At 55.5% G+C, this 20,224-nt stretch overlaps 1 protein-coding gene across 4 annotated transcripts in view; it reads left to right on the top strand.

The window, feature by feature from the left end:
- Positions 1-8,267: 8,267 nt before the first annotated feature.
- The window catches only part of COL16A1 (collagen type XVI alpha 1 chain), a 50,674-nt gene continuing 38,717 nt past the window's right edge, over positions 8,268-20,224 (top strand). Inside the window, exons 1-16 of one of the 4 annotated variants that reach the window (XM_082399309.1) lie at positions 8,268-8,792; positions 10,363-10,469; positions 12,414-12,488; positions 12,596-12,713; positions 13,928-14,051; positions 14,362-14,628; positions 15,247-15,327; positions 15,503-15,628; positions 16,436-16,489; positions 16,790-16,816; positions 17,359-17,394; positions 18,414-18,440; positions 19,549-19,611; positions 19,881-19,922; positions 20,048-20,092; positions 20,189-20,224. In XM_082399309.1, the coding sequence (XP_082255435.1) occupies positions 10,397-10,469; positions 12,414-12,488; positions 12,596-12,713; positions 13,928-14,051; positions 14,362-14,628; positions 15,247-15,327; positions 15,503-15,628; positions 16,436-16,489; positions 16,790-16,816; positions 17,359-17,394; positions 18,414-18,440; positions 19,549-19,611; positions 19,881-19,922; positions 20,048-20,092; positions 20,189-20,224 (1,194 nt within the window). In that variant the 5' untranslated portion in view covers positions 8,268-8,792; positions 10,363-10,396. The remainder of the gene's footprint in view (positions 8,793-10,362; positions 10,470-12,413; positions 12,489-12,595; positions 12,714-13,927; positions 14,052-14,361; positions 14,629-15,246; positions 15,328-15,502; positions 15,629-16,435; positions 16,490-16,789; positions 16,817-17,358; positions 17,395-18,413; positions 18,441-19,548; positions 19,612-19,880; positions 19,923-20,047; positions 20,093-20,188) is intronic. The other 3 variants (XM_082399307.1, XM_082399308.1, XM_082399310.1) reach the window with 3 other exon arrangements.

Raw genomic sequence — 20,224 nt, forward strand, 5'->3', positions numbered from 1 at the left:
AATCAACTTTGTAAATAGGAAGGGGATGAGCATGGGTGTGAGGTGCAGGGCAAGAGTCCCTGGTGAATTATATAGCCCTCCCCAATAATAATAATGTTAATAATGCACATTTTTGAGCGTTTACTATGGACTTAGTTTCATGCATTGTCGCATTTAATCCTCCAAACAATTCCATGTGGGTGGGTGTTATCATAATCACCCCATTTTACAGATATGGAAACTAAGGGTTCAGAGAGGTGAAGGAAGAGAACAAAACCAGGAAGTAGCAGAGCCAGGATCAAACCCTCTCTGAGCTTAGATTTTATTTTTTGCCTTGATGAAAAAGTTCGGTTTTCACCTTGAATTTTCCCTTGCCCTGCCCACTCCCTCGGCCTCCCTTTCCAGCTAGGTTGTCAGGCCTCCCAAGCCCAGCCCTGGGCACTACTGGGAGGAGGTGGGGCTGGGCAGCAGCCAGAGTTTCTCTCTACCAGAGAGTCCAGGTTTCAAAGAATTTATGAGTCCAACTGTCTGAGGCTTTTGCATGCAGAGCTTGCAAAAAGAGAATCCGGAAGTCCCCGAGTGCTCCTCTCCCCACCACGCCTCACCCAGGAGACTCCTTGGCTTGCTCTCCACAGAAGGGAGTTTGTCCTGGGCCCTCTTTCATTCCTGCAGCCAGTATTTATAAAGTGCCTAGTCTCTGTCATAGGCTCTGGGGATAAAATGGTAGCAAAAACAGCACTTTCTATGGCTTACAGTCTAGCAGGCTGATAACTGATTATACCCCTCCCGCTTCCAAGCTTCTGCTCAGATCTACTCCTTCTGGGAGACTGTTCCCAGCTGCCTTCCCCAGCCCCTATTGGGAAGGAAGGTGAAGATAGTCTCAAAGCTAAACATGTGAGGGACAGGTGGGAAGGGAAGGCACCCAACAGATTGTGTTTGTAGTGGTGGTAAGGTTACACTCTCTCACCGCATGTATGGAATACCTGGCATCTGTTGAGCTCCAGGAACTGTGCTCAGCACTTGAAATTTGTCATCTTGGGTAACGCTCACAGCCTCCCTGTGAGCTATGGACAATTCCATTTTACCAACTAGGAAACTGAAGCTCTCTCTAAGAGATGAAGGGATTTGCCAAAAGTCACACAGCTAGTAAGTGGCAGGAGTGGGGTTTGAACCCAGTTATTCTGGGGCTGGAGCCGCTACTGTTAACCACTATGCTGAGTTCTTGTTTGACTTTTAGGTAAAGAAACTAAGACCTAGAGAGGCCTAGCGATTGGCTAAAGGTTGCACAGCACAGCAGGACTGTGAGTTGAGTTGGTTGGTACCCAAAGGGTTGCTTGGGTAAGGGTATACAAACTATCCTACCAGGGCCTTGGGAGGCCAACTCTTGCCCCAGAAGGGATTATTGGGGATGGGGCAGGGCCTGGAGGAAGGCTAGGGGCCAGGTCCATCTGGGGGTCTTCAGTGCTGCCTGTGCTCCACCCTCACCCCTCTCCACAGGCCTTGTGCCATGGGGCAAAGGACACTTGGGATGCCTTGGCAGATGTGGGCTACATCCCACTGTCCCTGCTGTGTTTGTTCTGAGATGTCATCTCTGTGTCTTGCTCTGTGCAGACCTGGGGAGGTGGCTGGTAGACAGGAGAAAAGGAAGCTTTAGTCCTTTGCTTAGTCCTTCACACCTGGGAGCTTCCAGTCTGTCTGGGGAGGAGGGACTTGCCTGTGTTGGGGATTGTTACGCTGGCGAGAATTTATGAGCATATTTACTAGGTGCCAGCAGCATGAGTGCACTTTTCTCTTTGCCATTCTCTCCCTTAATCCTTTCAGCAAACCCTAAGTGACAGATATTACTGTATTTCTGATTTTCCGAGGAAGAGGTTAAGTGATACCACCAAGTTACAGAGCCAGGATTTGAACCCAGGTACAGGCGATCTAACACCATGCTCTACTGCAGGGGTTCTCAAATGTGATCCCTGGGCTGGCAGCACCAGCCTTGCTTGGGGACTTATTTGAAAAGCAAACGCTGCTGAATCAGAAATTCTGGGGGTGGGCCCTGACAGTCTGTGTTTAACAAGTCCTCCAAGCTCCAGAGCTTCTGCTCTCCTGCTTTATAGCACCTTGGTTGGCAGGGCAGGGGGCAGGGGGCAGGTGACCTGACTAAGATCATGGGCCCTGGAGTCAGGCAGAGCTGAATTCAAATCTCTGTCCCACCACTTCCCAGCCCTATGACCGTGAGACTTAAATCATGAATCTTTGCCTTTCTAGCCTGTGAAGTGGTGATAACGGTGCCTCACCTCCTAGAATTGTTGCCGGGTTAAATGAGAGAGTAGATCTCATTTGACAGATGAAAAAATGGTGGCCTAGAGAGGGAAAAGGACTTGCCCAGGCCCCTGCTGTGTGGGCTCCTTTCCAGAGAGGACTCTGCCCTGTGGGTCTGTCCCAAAGTGACCAGTTCACATCCAGCTCCATCCTTGCCAGCTGTGTAACCTTGAGCTGATTCCTCATGTTCTCTCTGCCTGTCTCCTCGGGCTTAGAATGGGGATCGTAACAGTGCCTGGGCCTCCTGCCCTTGTTGTGAGACTAAAATGAGTTTCTCTGTGTATGGTGCCTGCCAGCACTTCAAAAGGGCTCAGTAAACGTTAGCTGCTGTTATTAAAGGCAGAGGCAGGATCAATCCCTACTGTCTTCTAACAGCCCCCCACCCCTGGTCAGAGCATGATTAAGAGTTTAGTGCAGGGCTTCCCTGGTGGTGCAGTGGTTGAGAATCCGCCTGCCATTGCGGGGGACGCAGGTTCGAGCCCTGGACCGGGAAGATCTCACATGCCGCGGAGCAACTAAGCCCGTGCGCCACAACTACTGAGCCTGCGCTCTAGAGCCGGCGTGCCACAACTACTGAATCTCATGCGCCTAGAGCCTGTGCTCTGCTACAAGAGAAGCCACCGCAATGAGAAGCCCGCGCACCACAATGAAGAGTAGCCCTTGCTCGCCGCAACTAGAGAAAGCCCGCAGCAACGGAGACCCAACACAGACAAAAATAAATAAATAAATAAATAAATTCATAAAAAAAAAAAAAAGAGTTTAGTGCAGGTCAGAGAGCGTGGGAATTCTGAGGAGCGGAACCTTCCCCTCGGGGGAGGGCATTTTGGACCAGATCATTCCGTGTCGTGCAAAACTGGTCTGTGCATTGCAGGATGTTTAGCAGCATCCCTGGCCTCTACCCTCTAGATGCTAGGAGGTGTCCCCCCACCAAGTTGGGATGACCCAGAATGTCTCCAGACATTGCCAAATGCTTCCTGGGGAGCAAAATTGCCCTGGTTGAGAGTTACTGAGGTAATCAGGCAAGGTGGTTTGAGGTGCTTTAACACACCAGGTGGGTTAACACGGGATCCTACGGTTTACCTCTTCGTATGGCGGGGAGGCTGGGGCCCAGGGGCACACAGTGGGTAGAGATAGGTCTGGAATCCAGGGCTCTTGTGCCTGTCACCTCTCCACAGGTCCCTCAGAACAGGTGGGCAGAGCCCAGGGGACAACCAAGCTGGGACTCAGGATGCCTGGAGCGTTCCCCCTTCCTCCCCCAGTGTCTACCTGCCTGACCATTGCCACATCCACTGCAAAGCCCATCAGAGTCTGGGCTTACCTCTCCAGAAGCTCCAAACAGGTGCCTGGTGTCACGTGCTACTGAAGTAAGACACCCTTGTTGGGCATCTAAGAATGCTGTTGCCAGGGCCAAAGTTGCCAGGGCTGGGGGTGTCAGTGTGGAGCTCGCCATGGCCCTGCGGCGGAGGAGGGCATCAGCAAAGTGGAGCACCGCCCCACCTGCTGGGACCATAAAGCTGCCACCAGAGGTGAAAGGTGGGTCCCCCTGCCACGGGGATGCAGAGAGCCGTGGAGACATGGTGGCAGGGCTGATTTAGAGCAAGGAGAGGGAAGGAGGGAGAATGAGAGACACAGTCAGAGAGTCAGAGATACAGAGCCAGAAACAGAGACACAGCCAGAAACAGAGACACAACCAGAGAGAGACAGAGGGAAAGAGACAGGGTGAAGAGAAGCAGAGAACACGGAAGCTCCAAGACAAAGAGAGATAGGAGATAAGGACATAAAGACGCAGAAAGTGCGAGAAACAGACCCGAGACACAGAGGGAGATGCAGAGTTAGAGACGCAGATCCAAAAACAGAAGGCAACAGCAGAGTCAGAAACAGAGACAAAGATGAGAGAGAGCTGGAGAGGGGGCCGGAGTCACAGAGAGGAAGGAAAGAGAGCTAGAGAACCAGATGCAGAGAAAGCAGGCCAGATTCAGTGAGAGAGATGTCATGGTCTGAGTGCGGGTTGGAAAAGAATTTCCAGACACAAGGCAAAATGTAAGGAAGATAGAGTTTATTAAAGAGAAGGGTTGCTGCAAGAACAGCGGGCCGACTTCCTGGTAGCCAGGGCAAGTCGACCCCGAGCATGGGCTGCTTGTCTGTTTTTATAGCCAGGGAAACTGCCTGGCATCTGCTGACTGGGCAGAGTATGTATACTTTCAGTGTGCTGAGCGGAGATAAAGGGGGCAAATGTCTTTCCTTATATGGATGGGAAAGGGACAGGGCATGCCGCTTGGGAGGGCGCTGGGACGTTGCAATGGTTGCACTGTGACAGGGTGATAGGAGTGCTGTAACTCTTTGTTCTGGCAATATTTGCCCTTTGAGTTTATCTTGTTCTTTGTCCTTGGAGCACACCACAAGAGACAAGCCGGAGTCACAAAGAGACGGGACGGAGACACCCAGAGAAACCCAAGGAGGCAGAAGAAGACCTTGGTCCTCTGATCTCAGTCTCTCCTCTGGGACCCAGAAGCTGGGCATGTGTGTGTATCTCTGCCCACAGGAGCATTCATGTCTGTGCTCCTGTGGGGGCCGTCTGTGTCTGAGTGCCCAGGTAGTGCTTGTGTGCGTTCATCTGCTAATTCACCACTGGCTGCCTGTGGGGTGCCAGGCTCCTCTGCAGGGCAGTGGGTACCAGCGGACAAGACCCCTCCTGGAGACTCTTGCTTATTAGTAAAGAAAGACAGTACACAAACAAATGCCGGAGCTATGCAGAGATTTCAAACAGAGTCACATGCTAGAGAGTGACTCGGGGCTCCTCTAGACCTGGTGGTCAGGGAAGGCCACTCTGAGGGGTGACTTATGAGGTGAGACCTGGATGTCAAAGAGCCAGCCTCGCAAAGATCAGGGACAAATCCTTCCAGAGGGATGACTTGGTACAAAAGCCCGGAGGAGAAAGCCAACTTGGTGAATTCAGGACTGAGAAGGGAGGCCCGTGGGACCACGGCTTCTGGGGGTGAGGTGGCTGGACAGGAAGGCAGAGGCCAGATCATGAAGGACTTGGTAAGGCCAAGGGAAGGATTTGGGGGTTTCTTCTGGGTGAAATGAAAACTGGAAGATTGAAGCAGGAGAGTGAAGCCAGTGGATCCAGGTTTGGAAAGGTCTTGCTGGCTGCTGGGTGGGAAGTAGGGAGTTGGGAGGCTCCTGCAACAGTCCAGGCAAAAGAGGATGGTGGCTTGGGTGAGACCGGGGAGAAGTAGGTGGATGCGGGCTGCATTTTGGGTGTAGAATCAACAGGATAGCAGGGATGGCAGGGGAAAGGAAGGAGCCAAGGATGACTCCTAGGTTGTTTGCCTGAGCATCTGAATGAATTATGGTGGTGTTTATCAGAATGAGGAAGACAGGGCGATGCAGCTCTGTGGGGAACAGTCAAGAGGTCTGTTTCGGCTAAGTGTGATATGCCTGTGTGTGTATGTGTGTGCACCCGTGTGCCCATATGCCGGGGCCCAGGTGTGCACATGTGCCTGTGGCGGTTCAGCTCACCTCTGCTTGGCTGGGTGGGAGCTCCTGGGCTTGACCTGGGACCAGGCCCTGTCTTGGCTCTTCACTCTCGCCAGCCCCAGGTGCTGCCCCTGCCAGCTGGGGATTCCCCAATGGCCAGCAGGAACAATGGGGTGGGTGGGCCCTTGGCACTGCCGACATCTGGGCACACAACCCCAGGCCCAGGAGGCCTGGGAGCCCCGCCCGGCAGTGGCAGGCAGGCTCCGGGGCAGCTGGTGGCGATTAGCAGCGTTGATTACCTAGTGGCGATGCCATCTGGGGTTAGGGCACTGAGCCCAGCCTCACGGGATACCCTGCTTGCTGGCATGCAGGGCTTTCTGGGGCTGAATGCATGTAAATGTGTCAGCATCGCTGCCTGCGTGTGTGTGGATGTGCATTGGTGTGTACGTGTCTGAGTCGGGGTTTCTGCAGGAGCTGAGTCTGCGTGGCCACCTGTGTCTGAGTGCACACATGTGTATGTGCTGTAGGTCTGCAGGTTTCTCTGTTTGCATATATGAAGAATTATGCCTGTGGGCACAGATGTGTGTTTCTATGTGTATGTTTGTGCACACACATGTCTGCATGTGCATGCATATGTCTCATGTGTGCATATCCAAGTAAAAGCAGTGCCAAGTACATGCATTCTGAAAATTATGCACCTGTGTTTGAGTACATCCAGGGATATATTTCTGTGGCTTCATCTGTGCTCACACATGTGTCTCTGTGTGTCTGTTTACGTGAGGAGTATCAAGTGTGTGCATGTGTCTGTGTGAACCTAAGTGTCTACATATGCACGTGGAGTCTGTACACATGTGTCGTGAGAGAACATATCTAACTGCACGTTTCTGGATGGGTGCACATATGTGTCAGGGGCAGGAAGGGGTATAGGCCCATTTCTAGACTGCGTTCAGCCGTCCCCTCCTGCCCGGGAGTGTCTGGGATATGAATGGAGGAAGGATATAGGAGTTGCCCAGGATGGCACAGTGGTTAAGAGCGTGTGCTATGGGTCCAGCCTAGCTGGCATGGGCCCCTGCCCCACCATCCACTAACCATATGATCTTGGGCAAGTTGAGTTGTTCCTGGGCTCCAGTATTCCCCATCTGTAAAATGGCGGTAAGCATAGAATTCTCCTTCTGGGGCTGTTGTGAGGATGAAAGGAGCTAGCCTGTGTGAAGTTCTTAGCACAGAGCCTGACCTTGGGTGTTGTCTATTCATTCCCAAGGGCCCGCCACTGGCGCAGCACCGTATGGGCAGGCGGAGCCGGTGCCTGCCCACTCCTCAAGCCAAAGCTCCCAGAAAGCCCCACCCCTCCACTTCCCGCCTGCTGAGCTCAGCGCTTCCCAGGCCCCACCACTGTCGTAGCCACATCTGGGCCAGTTCTGCGCAGGGACCACAGTGGCGCGTCTCCGTGGCCGTGGTTGCGGGTTTCCGCTGACTCAGCGCCTCGGGCTCCGGAGGCGGGAAACCCTAGGCTTGCCGCCCCTCTGGTTAAATGGGGCCACAGGGCTATGGCTCCACCATGTTGCTTCTCCAGGAAGCCCCCACCCCCCATCAGGGCACTCCAGGTGCTCCCCCCACACGCATTCCTACCACTCAAGGGCCTCTTGAACCTACTTCTCTGTAGTTCCTCATCCTTGGGGCCCAGAAATTTGTTTGCTGCCGCCAGGGGAGACCCTTGGGAGGGTCACCTTAATCATCCCCCTGCCTCTGGACAGAACTGGACACATTACCTGCTTCCTTCTCCTCAGAAGTCCAATCTCTCATCCAACCTCAATTCCTCTCGGTTCCTTGGATCCTGAGTATAAAGCAAAACCCTCTCCATCGCTGGGCTGGTCCAGTTTCACCCCCTCACCCCGTCCTTGGCCCTCACCTCCTGCCAGCGTCCACAATAATAATGATAATAACGGTGAATATTTATTGAGCTCCTCTTTTGTGCCCTTAGTAAGTACTTTTACAGACTAACTTGTTTCCTGCTCAAACCTTGTGAGGTATATGCAGTCATTATCCCATCTTACAGATGAGAAAGTGGAGTCATAGTTAAATAGTAAGTTCAAAACCACAAAGCTAGAGCGGAGGACAGGGATTTGAGCCCTTCTAACCTCACGGAGTCAGGAGGAATAAGGGGACCCGCTGGGTTCCACTTGTCTGGAATTGAGTCCAGAGCAGAAGGGGTTAATTTAGCATGCGCGCACCCACCCACGCGCACACACCCCCCAACTCCTGGAGGGGGCCCCCTCCCCCCAGTTCAGACGGTCAGAGAACAGACTAACTGGGAATGTTAGGCTCAGAAACTGGAAAAAGCTGACCAAGGAGGCTTGGGCAGCAGCCACGTCACGGGTGCTGCGGAACTGGGGAGGAGGGTCTCCATCCCCCCCCCGCCCCCCGCAGCCCCACCAGCCTTCTGGAGGCCCAGCGAGGGAAGGGGAAGGGGGTGGCACAGGGGAGGCCCTTCAAGCTCCAGGCCTGGCTCTTAAAGGGCCGGACTCCCCGCCCACCCGACTGCCGCCAGAGCCCCTTGCAGGGCAACTCCCGGCACGCAGGGTCCCGCCTTGCTCGCTCGCTCACCTGGCGGGGCAAGTGGGAGGGATGGGCTTGGGAACGCAGCCAGGCCAGGAGCGGGCCTTGCGTCCCGCCGCCTCTGCCACCGCTGGAGCCCCCTCCCGGTCCTCCCTCCCTCCTCCTGCCTGGCGGGCGGGTCCAGCTGTGTTCCATTAGCGGCCCTGGCAAGTCCCCAGCCCCCTGGAGCCTCCCCCTCTTCTCCCACCCGGAGTGGCCGGCAGTCCCCGGCAGGCGAGCGGGCGTGCGAGCGGGGCAGCATTCAGCCCCAAAAGCTCAGGACAGGGGAAACTGGGGACCCGAGGCCGGCCAGAAGTAATCGAGGACCTTCCAGCGGGTCTGAGGAACGCAGGCCCTGCCTCCCGCGGTTGGCTGCGTTGGGCTGCCTGGATTACTCAGTGAGGTGGCAGGGATTCCCAGCCACGGTAAGTAGGGGTGGAGCGGGTTGCCTCGGGGCTCTGGACTGAAGGGCCTCTTCTGCCCCTGACTTGCTGTGTGACCTGGGGCAAGAGGCATCCCCTCTCTGGACCTCAGTCCCCTTCTTTAAAGCAGGATGAGCTCTACCTCCATTGCAGTTCTGACTCTCCCTGCCCCCAGATCTGTGCCTTCGTATATGGATGGGGTCATCTCCTTGGAAGCTTCTCTCTTATCCCTGTAGCCCCCTGCTCTGGCTGGGGCTAGAGGAGTGAAGGCGAGAGGTCAGGAGCAGGAAGGGGACAGGGAACCATTGAAGTTCACATGCATTCACGTGTCTGTCACAGTTGGCAGTCCTTCCACTGACTGGCAGGAGGGAGAGGTCAGGATAGGATTTGAGAGATAGGATGTGCATGCCACCAGAATGGGGGATGAATAAGGTGGGGGAACAGTTCTGCCCCAGGAGGAAGGAGATTGGGGTCCTATCTCCAAATATATTGAGGCGAGGGGTCCTTCCTACTCTCATTCCCTATCCAGAACTGAGGGAGGGGAAACAGAATTCCTTTACAGCTGGAGGGAATGAGGTCAGACTTGCATAAGAACTTCCCGACAGGAGGGCCTATGGAGGAGTAGTCATAGGCTGGCTGTGTGCACGTGTATATGTACTAGCTGGTGTGTCTAAGTGTACCGTGAACATGTGTCTCTGTGACCATGCCTGTGTGCAGGTAGGACTGTATGCACACATGGGCACAAATATGTCTCTGTGTATATGTGCCTGTGTATCTGTGTGTGTCATGCTGACACATGCATGACTGTGTGCGTGAGCGAGCTGCCTGTCTCGGGGGAGGCTGGACGATGTATGGCTCTGCTGGCCGCTTGCTGAGCCCGCATGGATTTATCTGGGCCCATCCATCGGGGTTTAATAAAACTAAAAGACAAGTATCCATCAGCAGGGGAGGTTGGCAACAAGGTCCTGAGCCCGTTGACCTGTTCTCTCGCCCGCTGCACCCATGGGGGAGGCTTCCAGTCAACCCTGTGATGCCTTCCAGGAGACTCAGCCCAGTTGTCAGCCCCTGACCTTGTGGGTGCCAGACAGGGCCGCCTGGCTGAGCTGGGTGCGGCTGGCCAGGAACCAGGCTAGCATATACCAATACAGTGCACAGGTTGATAAAATATTGAAATACTTCCAAGTGTCTTGGCAAATAGCCTCTGCCTCAAGCTTCCTCGCTATCCCGAGTGACCTGGCCTTCTAGGACCCTCTAGATCTCTCCTCAATCCAGCAACTGTCCACTGGCACAGCCAGATGCCGCCTGGACCTGGTTTCAGCGCTCCGGCCAGCATTCTGCTCTGGCTGCTCAGTGTCCGTGCCATACCGGTGGTTAAATATTTTGAATATCACCTCGGCCCAAATCCTAGCCCAAGGCCTGTGGTTGGGCCTCTGAGGGGGACTGACGCCTGGCTAGACCTCCTGCAACCCCAGTACCAGCGCCTGGGCCCCATGGGCTGGTTGCTGCTTGCCCACGTGTGGAATTGTGCTCTGTGAGCTCAGGAATCCACCTTCCTGCTCTCTATGGTTTTCAGGTGCTGTGGCTGCGGCCGACTTCTCTGGACCAGGATGTGGGCATCTTGGGCTCCTGGCTTGTGGCTGCTCAGTCTCTGTGTTATCTGCAGCCATGAGGCAGATACAGGTGAGATGACGTGAGGATCAGAGTGCCATAGGCCTGCCACTGGCTCTCTGAGGTGTGGGGTCCTGTGCACGTATGTGACCACGGGCCTGGGTCACGTGGGCATTTATAGGAGAGTCCAGAGGCTGGGCTCAGGGTAGCCTGAGGTGTTTGCACACATGAGCCAGTGTGAGGTGAGCTAGAGAGGATGTGTGTTTCTGTCTACATATTTGTGTGTCTCTGGGCCTCTCTGTGTTTACATCTCAGAGTTGCTGTGTGCATCTGTACATACTCCTGTGTCTCTGTGTGTGAGAAGAACCACCCACCCTAATACATAAACCCAACCTGTGCCCCAAGTGCTGGTGGGGCCAGCGTGGTGGGCAGGAGCCGGCAGCAAGCTCTCCCTGCAGAGGGAAGCTGCATCCCCAAACAGGCCAGGCCTCTCCAGTCCTTTCCATGGTGGAGAATCCATCTTCCAGCCCACGTGCTCCTCCTCCTCCACGGCGATCTTGGATAAAGGGCCCGCCTCAAGGCCCAGACGCTGGATGGGACAAAGGGTGTAGCTTTCCAGGGCCCAAAGCCAGAGGAAGTTGACCAGGCAACTTGCCCTGCCCTGCTAGGTGCCCTCTGGCTGTATGGCTGAGCAGGAATAGAATTCCTAGACCCCCAAATCCAGCCGAAAGAGGCAGAAAAACCAAGATGCAGATGTGAGTGGGGTACATGTGACTGTGGGTTGTGTGTATACATATGTGTTTTTGCATGTTTGCATATATGCCTTACTCTCTTCTCCCTCACCGGGTCCCTGGGGATTGGGGCAGATAATTTCAACATCTGTAAGGAATTTGGGCCCGTTGCCAAGGGGTGAGTCACCCATTGCTGCTGCTGATGCTAAAGACAGTGATAGTTTTTCTGGACAAACCTGGGGGAGAAAGATTCCAGGGGGGTCACTGGGCCTAGGAATCCAGGATTCCTTCTTCCAGCCAGGCATTCAGGGAGTCCAATGTCCAGCTTCTAGGAGCTGTATCCACTGGCTTGTCCCAGCTACCCCATCTGCATTGATGAAAAGGTTTTTGTTTTTTTTTTTATTCTAGCCTCCGTTTCTCCCGTTGTAGCACTCTCTCATTACTTCTGCTCAATCAGCCCTAGAGAAGAGGCAGGCCCATGGCTGCCTACCTGCCCCTTAAGGGTTTTGGAGACCTGACTAAGCTATCCCCTTCTGCATGAGCCTTTACCCCCTTCATATACCCTGTCTGGAGCCCCAAGGTTCTGGGGGGGTCCCTTGAGCTTGTGGTCCACTCAGGCCCTCAGTCTCTTCTCACAGTTTCATAAGGTAGTTATCCAGTTGAAAAGTCAATCTGTTGACTCAGACTTGTGTCTGGCCTGCTTGCCTGTTTTGGCTGTGGGAAGTGGAACCCCACCCATTGCTGAGAACATGTGTACCAGCAGCACATGGCATCCCTGGTGGCACAGGCATCTACAACTCACACATGTGCAGACATGCGCATGCACTGGTATATAACACAGTGTGCATGGACCTGACATTTCCTTGCCCCTGAAGTGCTCCTCTGTCTCCCACTTGGGTGTATGTTGTGGAGGGAGCACATGTGTATACACAGCTCCCCACCCCATCTGAGCTGTAGGGCTGCCCAGAGTTTCTTTCATTCTCTTGCTGGTCTGGCCCCTGACTTGGGGGTCCTAGGGAGATTTGGGTTCTAGGAGTTCTGATCTTGCTCTGCTGTGAACTTACTTAGTAGCCTTGGGCCAGGCCTCAGTCTTCCCATCTGTGCACTGGCTCCCAGGGTAGCCAGGGTCAGAAGGCAAAAGGTGAAAGCAGCCCCAGGGCAGAGCCTGGGTAAAGATGTAGTGTGGGGAATATGAACTTGCTCCGTCCCAGATTCCCCAAGAGCCCGGCTGTGCAGTCACCTCAGCCTGAGCCCACCAGATGCCCCACTGCCAATTCTTTTCCAGGGGAGCGGTGCCCACCTTCACAGCAAGAAGGACTCAAGTTGGAACACAGAAGCGACTTATCGACCAACGTGACTGGTGAGTGCTCATCTCATCCTGTTGTCCCCCCTCCACCATCTTCCTGGAGTGGCCAGTACCCCACTCACCTGCCCAGCTAAGCTTGTCATCTGGTGTCTCCCCTAAAGGCTTCAATCTCATCCGCCGACTCAGCCTCATGAAGACATCTGCCATCAAGAAGATCCGAAACCCCAAGGGACCTCTCATCCTGCGACTGGGAGCGGTCTCAGTCACCCAGCCCATGCGGTAAAGGCCCCAGTGTGACCACTGGGAATCAGTACTGACCTCAGCCACACTCCCAGCAACTCTGCATGTGGGGCCTAAGCTCAGGGGCACCCGTGGGTCATTGTATCCTGCTTCCTGTCAGGAGTCAGCCTGGTCTCCACTCCTGGGCCTTGCAGGGCGTGCAGAGAGAAGGGGACCGGCAGGCCCACCCTGTGTCCTTTCCCCATCTCTGGCTAGCAGTGGGTGAGGACAGGTCCGCATCCTGTGGGCACCAGTTCTGAGGACTCCAGGATGGAGGAGGGAACCTTCAAGAATTGTGTGTGTGTGTGTGTGTGTGTGTGTGTGGGTGTGGGTGTGGGTGGGTGCACGCGCGTGTGCGCGTGCACCCACACATGTGAAGTCCAAACTCCCACAGTCCCTGGGTGGTCTGGCCCCTGTTTGCCTCTCCAGCCTCATCTTCCAAAATGTTCCCTTTCTTTCTTTTTTTTTTTTTTGTGTGTGTTTATTTATTTATGGCTGTGTTGGGTCTTCGTTTCTGTGCGAGGGCTTTCTCTAGTTGCGGCAAGCGGGGGCCACTCTTCATCGCGGTGTGCGGGCCTCTCACTATCGCGGCCTCTTTTGTTGCGGAGCACAGGCTCCAGAAGCGCAGGCTCAGTAATTGTGGCTCACGGGCCCAGTTGCTCCGCGACATGTGGGATCTTCCCAGACCAGGGCTCGAACCCGTGTCCCCTGCATTGGCAGGCAGATTCTCAACCACTGCGCCACCAGGGAAGCCCCCCTTTCTTTCTTGCTGCTCCAGTCGTGCTGAACCTGTTCATCTTTTTTCAGTATTTCTTCCCCTCCCCCAGGCCCGGTTATTCTCCCCAAGGCATCCTGGATTCCTTGGAAGCACTTACCACAATCCTAATGAAATAGTGCAACAGTCATTCTGAGGATCCTTTGTTTATGGCCTTACCTCCCACATCACCCCGTCAGACTTGAAGCCTCCCTGAGGACAGGCCTCTTCTCTGTGTTTTCACCCCTGTTACCCCCCGCAGCCAGACCCACCACTGGCACATAGTAGGCCCTCAATAAACATCTGTAGAATGAATGGATGTGTATATGTATGTGTGTGGCAGTTTGGAGGTGTGTGCCTGTGCGTGTCTCGTGTAGGTTCAACAGTCCTGAGGGCCCAGGGTGGGCAGCAGGTAGTCTCTTACCTGAGCCTCAAGGCACCCTCCCTGCTCTACCCACAGACGTGTATTCCCTCGGGGCCTCCCCAGTGAGTTTGCCCTGGTGCTGACACTATCGCTGAAGAAACACACCCACCAGAACACGTGGTATTTGTTTCAAGTGACCGATGGAAATGGGTACCCACAGGTGAGCCCGACCCCCTGCTCCACCCCCATTGCTCTTGGCATTCGAGCAGTACCAGTCCATACCAGCTTCTGTCCCAGCTTGTGATTTCTGGGGCCTCCCTGCTCCATCCCAGTGCCCACCCTCAAGGCCGCCCCCACTCCACCTATCCCATTCTCTTAGGAGGTATTGCTCTGTGACCCCAGCCAGCTTTCGTCCCTTTCTGGGCCTCAGTTTCCCCTCCTGTGAAATGAGCTTGAGAGCCCTTACCTTTGTCACGCTGTGGCTTGCGGGGCTCTGATTCTCTGTCCTTGCCTTTCCCAATTCCACACAGATTTCCCTGGAAGTCAACAGCCAAGAGCGGAGCCTGGAGCTCCGGGCCCGGGGCCAAGATGGTGACTTTGTGTCCTGCATCTTCTCAGTGCCCCAGCTCTTTGACCTGCGTTGGCACAAGCTGGTGCTGAGCGTGGCTGAACGCGTAGCCTCTGTGCATGTGGACTGCACATCAGTCTCCTCCCGGCCTCTGGGGCCCTGGCGACCCATGCGGCCTGTGGGCCATGTTTTTCTGGGCTTGGATGCTGAGCGGGGCAAACCTGTCTCGGTGAGTGCTAGGTCAGGCTTGGACTCTGCTCCTACTTTCTGGGAGCCTGAGTGAGCTCCCGGGAACCTATATCTGACCAGGGCTTTCCCTTGCTCAGAATCCTCTCATGGTTCCCCATTGACCTCCAGATGCAGCCTGAACATATTAACCTGGCATTCAAGGTCTTTCATGATCTGGTCCCTATAAATGACTGCAGCAGCATCTTCTGTTCCATCTTTCCGTGCAGCTTTTGCTCTGGTTGATTCCATCCCAGACATCCATCTCACCTAATACTTTCACACCTCCAGCCTTTGCCTATGCTGTTACCTCTACCTGGAATGCTTTTCCTTGCGTACTTACCTGCTGAACATCTACTGGTCCTCAAGGCCCAGCTTGAATGAAATCTCCTCTTCCCCTCTTCCTCTGGGCCAAAGCGAACATTTCTCCCCCCTCTCCCTCTTTCTTTCGCGTATAGTTTTGTTTTGCTTTTTGTGACAGCTGTATTCTTGATGGTCTCCCAGGCCAGACTGGAAACCTTCTGAGGGCAAACTCTGGGATGGAGCCATCTCTGTGCCTCATTAAGGGCCAGGACTCAGAGCTCTTTGCTAAAATGAAGTGACACTTGTGTGTCCCCTGCAGTTTGACCTTCAGCAGGCACACATCTACTGTGACCCGGATCTTGTGCTGGAGGAGGGCTGCTGTGAGATTTCACCGGGAGGGGTGAGTGGCCTGGCCCCAGCACAGCTGGGAGGGGTTGGGGCACTGCCCAGGGACACAGTGTGCTGGAGGAGGAGGACCAGGAAGGGGATGCCTAGAGATCTTAGGATGATGAGTGGGTGAAGTGGGAGGGGTCTACCTTCTGTACTGACCCCAGCCCTTCCCCCACACTGGGCAGTGTCCCCCAGAGACCTCCAAGGCCCGCCGGGACACCCAGAGCAATGAGCTCATCGAGATCAATCCACAGACTGAGGGCAAGGTCTACACCCGCTGCTTCTGCCTGGAGGAGCCGCAAAACAGCAAGGTGGGTAGGCAGGGCAGGCAGACATGGGCACAGGCAGGCACAAGTGGGCCTGCCCCTCCCCTGACCTGACTGGGGCCTGCCCCCAGGGTCAGTTGACCATGTGCCCCCGGGCAGGGGGGGCACTGGAAGCCCTGCCTCTTTGCTTCCCACCCCTATTGGATTCTGGTAGGCAGAGAGACAGCCCACTGTACGACCCTGTGCCTGCCTGCCTGCTGGCATTGAGAGTTGTGCCCATCTAGCTCTGGTACTACCCAGACCCTCACTGGTACCGTCCCAGACCCTGGTGAGGGGAGGACCAGGCTGGCACCCAAAGGCAGTTTCTCCAGGACAGGGATATCTGGGATCAGAGGCCAGGTGCCACACTGCTTGCCTTGGGGCTCACTCATTCTCCTGGGCTCAGCCCGGGCAAGTGCCAGGCTGGTTCCATGCCCAGCACCATGGCCAGCTGCCCTGCCTGCTTTAGGTTCTTTAGGGGTGGCAGGGAAGCCCAGTTCCTCCCATAGCCCCACACCCTGGCAGGGCAGCCTCCCTGCCTACTGGGCATCTTGCCCAGCTTTTGGCTGCAGGAACACAGGATCCCATTGATTCATGGTCTTGTTTTCTCCGACATCACGTGGGTGGGGTGAAAAGGAAGGGGGGTGCCTGTTGGGGTGCCAGGGGCCTGAGCAGGCTCTTGATGACCTGGGAGCTGCCAGATGACAGGCTGAGGCATCCCAGGGGTCCATGCCCCTGCCTGGGGGCCCCTATCTAGTGTGGGCCCCAGAACTGCCCCCTCCTCAAGATTTCCCCGTTATTCTGTCTGCTCAGGTGGATGCCCAGCTGACGGGAAGAATCAGCCAGAAGGCAGAAAGGGGAACAAAGGTAGAGACAGTGCGTGGGCGGAGGAGCCCACAGTGTCCTCAGTCTGCCCTCCCTGTCCTCCGTAAACCCCTCGAGTAAGAGACTCTCCGCCCATGCTCTTCCTACCTGCCCCCACTCTCCTGGACAGAGCTTAGGATTTGTAGGTGCCAGCTCTGAGAAAGAAGGATGAACGGGAGCGAGACAGACAGTACCTGGCACTATCTAGGGCACCCGCTCCTGGTGGTTCTTGGGTAGGGGTGTTGGAAGCAGTGCTTTGTCCCCTCCATTCCCCACCCATTCTCATGCCCTCCCTCTTCTCAGGCCCACCAGGAGACAGCAGTAGATGAGGTAAGCCTCCCATCTAGACTGGCAAAAAGAGCTTGGTTGGAAAGGTGCCAGCATGAGCCCTTCGGACAAGGCTTTGGGGCCCTGGAGCCTGGGCATGGGGGTGTGGGATGACCACACAGCTCCCAGCATTCCTTGGGGACCTGATGCTGGACCCTGTCTGCCTGCTGCTTCTCCTTAGGAGCGGGGTGTTCAGCCCTGGACACTCCTGCTGAGTTGGCAGCAAATGGCCACGGGTATCTTGGAGAGATCCCAGGCCTTGGCCATGGGACGCTGGATTCTGGGCCTCACTCTGCTCCAACATGCTGTGTGACCCAGGGCCCACTGCTATTCCTCTCTGGGCTTCAGTTTCCTCATCTGAGAAATGGCTTGGCTCTGGGTTGGTGGGAGTTGAGGGGCGAGCTTGATAGGATTTCCATCTTTATGCTCCTCAACTCCACCCAGACACCTGTGATGTTCTTGGTGTGTGTATGGGGGCCAGTGGGGTGGAGAGGGCTGGTCCTGGGCTCTCAGACCTGACCTCCAGGCCCATTCTTCCCTTTCAGTGCCCACCCTGTGTCCATGGTGCCCGGGAGAGCAACGTGAGTGAAGAGAGAGTGTGCTGGGTGGGGTGGACGGGGCCTGGGAGTGGGCGTTGCCTAGAGGTTGGCTTGGCGGCTTCCTGGTTCAGGACAAGGGGGTCTTTGTGCACTTTCACACTCTCTGCCTGCCCACCCCCAGAGCTGGGTTTGACCCACACCCGCAGTCCCACCAAGCCAGGGCCCCAGGGAAGGAAGCCTCATGCAATGTATTGGGCTCCAGGGTGGAATGGGGACGGGGTGGCGGCTGGCAGAATCAGAGCCTTGGTTGCTGATCCCAGCTTGGCACTCCCCTCAAAGACTCAGGCCTGGTCTGCTTGGAAGGCTTCCCATGTCATCTTCGAGGCAGAGAAGGGGAAGGGCTGGCTCAGGGTGACACAGCCCAGCATGACCCCCCAAACCACGTGTTGGCTCAGGGCCTCCCCTCCTATCCCTCTCTAGCTGGTCCTGGCCCATCCTCCCTCTGGGGTCCAGAAGGACAAGGGAAAGGGACTCAGTGCGAGCCCAGCTGGTACCCAACTGTGTCTCTTCCGTGGGCAGTATGAGTCACCACTTTCCCGCAGCCTGACATTCTGAGTTGACATTCTGCATTGATCCACAAAGGGCACAACCCCCGCTCCCCTCGGCTCTAAGCCCCTGGCCTTGGGGGACATCAGGAAGTACCCCCTCTGCTGCCCTCCCCTGTTTCCGTCCAGTCCTCCACCAAATCCAGTAAGGCTGATGGTCCCCAGACATGCAGGGGTTACCATGGCAACCGAGCAGCCATATTATCCTAGCAACTGCGGGGTGGAGCTAGCCAAAGCCAGGCAGGTTAGAGAAGGAAGGTCAAACCCCTCCGTAAGTTTGACAGCTTGGGATATAAAATCAGCATGCTGGTTGGCCTGGGAGACAGAGCAGGGGCTGGGGTTTGGGCTGTTGGTTCAGCCACCCCTGTGTGACCTGGACTAAATTGCTTGCCCTCTCTGGGTCTGTTTTCCGCTCCCTCCCTGAGAGATTACATCCTCTCTCCTTTGTCCCCTCAGGTCACAATTGGTCCCTCTGGCCCCCAGGTGAGTCCCAGATGGAGAACAGGACACCCCTGCCCTCTTCAGTGGTGCTAGTCCATCTCACGGCATGTGGCCCCTTGGCTGTGTGTATATATCAGGGCTACCCAAGCCTGCATATATGTGGGGTGATTAGATATGTGTGTGTGTGTGTGTTGGAGAGAGTAGGGGGTTGTGTGTATGTGAGGATGTTAAGAACTGCCCTTTTCTGAGGGCCTACTGTGCATCAGGCACTGGGCCACCCATTGGCACCATGACCTTCCTGAACCCCCTCAGGCATCTTGCCGGGTGGGTACTATCATTTTATTTCAGGGAAAACCGAGGTCCAGCTGTGCCCACGTGGGTGACTGGTGTGCTTTTGTGTGTGTGTGTCTGTGTGTGTGTGTGTGTGTGTGTGTGTGACTACGTGCATTTCGGGACACATGTTTGCACATGTGCAGGGGGGTGAACCCATATACCTGTGGGCCTGACAGGATCGCAGAGCTTGTGGGTGATGTGCAAATGTGAGATTGCACACTTCTGTGTGCCTGTGAGTATATAATGTCATTCTTGGAGCCACCTCCATGTGCGTGCTAAGTGGTGCACAGTTTACCTGCAGTGTCACATTTCTTCCTCACCGCAGCCCCTTGAGGTAGGTGCTGACATGAATCCCATTTTATTGATGAAGAAACTGAGGTTCAGACAGTTCACGTAACTTGCCCTGAGACACATGCTTGTAAGCGGTGGAGGTAGGATTTGAACTAGGGCAGCCTAACACTCACCATCATGGGTGTCTGCCACTCCACATGTGTGTGTCCACGCACATGTGTCCCTGTGCCCCTGGGTGTGCTGTGTGTGAGCTAGCATGCTTGGGTTGGAGTGTGGGAGAAGAGATACCTTCTGCCTGAAACTACGGATTTGCCAAATATGGTCCTTTGGGGTGGGAGGGACAGGCGGATGAATGCGTATGGAATCCATATGCTGTGTGCGTGGGGGCGGGGGGGTTGGGGCAGGGCTGTGCTCATTTACACACCCGTGTTTGGTGGATGCGTGGGGAAGACCAGGATGGGGAGAGCTTCTTCAAGGCTCTCATGTGCTCCTCTGGTCCCAGCCCTTGTTTTGGTCTCATCCACAGAGAGGGAAAGGTGAGCAGGGCCTGCCTGGTCCATCAGGACCCAAGGGAGAGAAGGGAGCCCGGGTAAGTGCCCCAGCCATGCCCATGGTAGGACGTTCCCACCTGTGCCCTGGGGTTGGGCCGGAATGTGAGCCATCATCCCATCATCTCAGATGGAAACCTGCAGCCTGGTCCAAATAGGGGATGAGGGCCAGGGTCTCTCTAGGGGTTAGTGTGCGGAAACATGCATCTTCTAGGGGCACCTGTGACTATGGGATTCTTGGGCCCATCCTCCTCAAAACAGGTCTAGGATGGCTCCCCTAGGAGGCTGATCCTTTGCTCCCTACCTCTAGGGCAATGACTGTGTTCGAATCTCGCCGGACGCCCCGCTTCAGGTAAGGCCTGGAGGAGAGGCCTGCTTTAGGGCCAATATGGGGTCAGCCCCTGAGGAAGGGGCTGTGCCCTCAGAGCTCATGGGGGTGACCCTGGGCCCCTCTCAACACCTTATCTCCCTGTTCAGTGTGCAGAAGGCCCAAAGGGAGAGAAGGGGGAGTCGGGAGCCTTGGTGAGTATGGGACCAGAGACAGGGCAGGGCAGCGGGGTCCTGGCCAGCCTCCCCCTCCTTTCCTCACCTCTCTTTTGTGTCCCCTCCTTATCTCAGGGACCCTCAGGACTCCCCGGCTCCACAGGCCAGAAG

The sequence above is a fragment of the Balaenoptera borealis genome (assembly GCF_965194805.1).
Source record: "Balaenoptera borealis genome assembly, chromosome: 1".
NCBI lineage: Eukaryota > Metazoa > Chordata > Mammalia > Artiodactyla > Balaenopteridae > Balaenoptera > Balaenoptera borealis.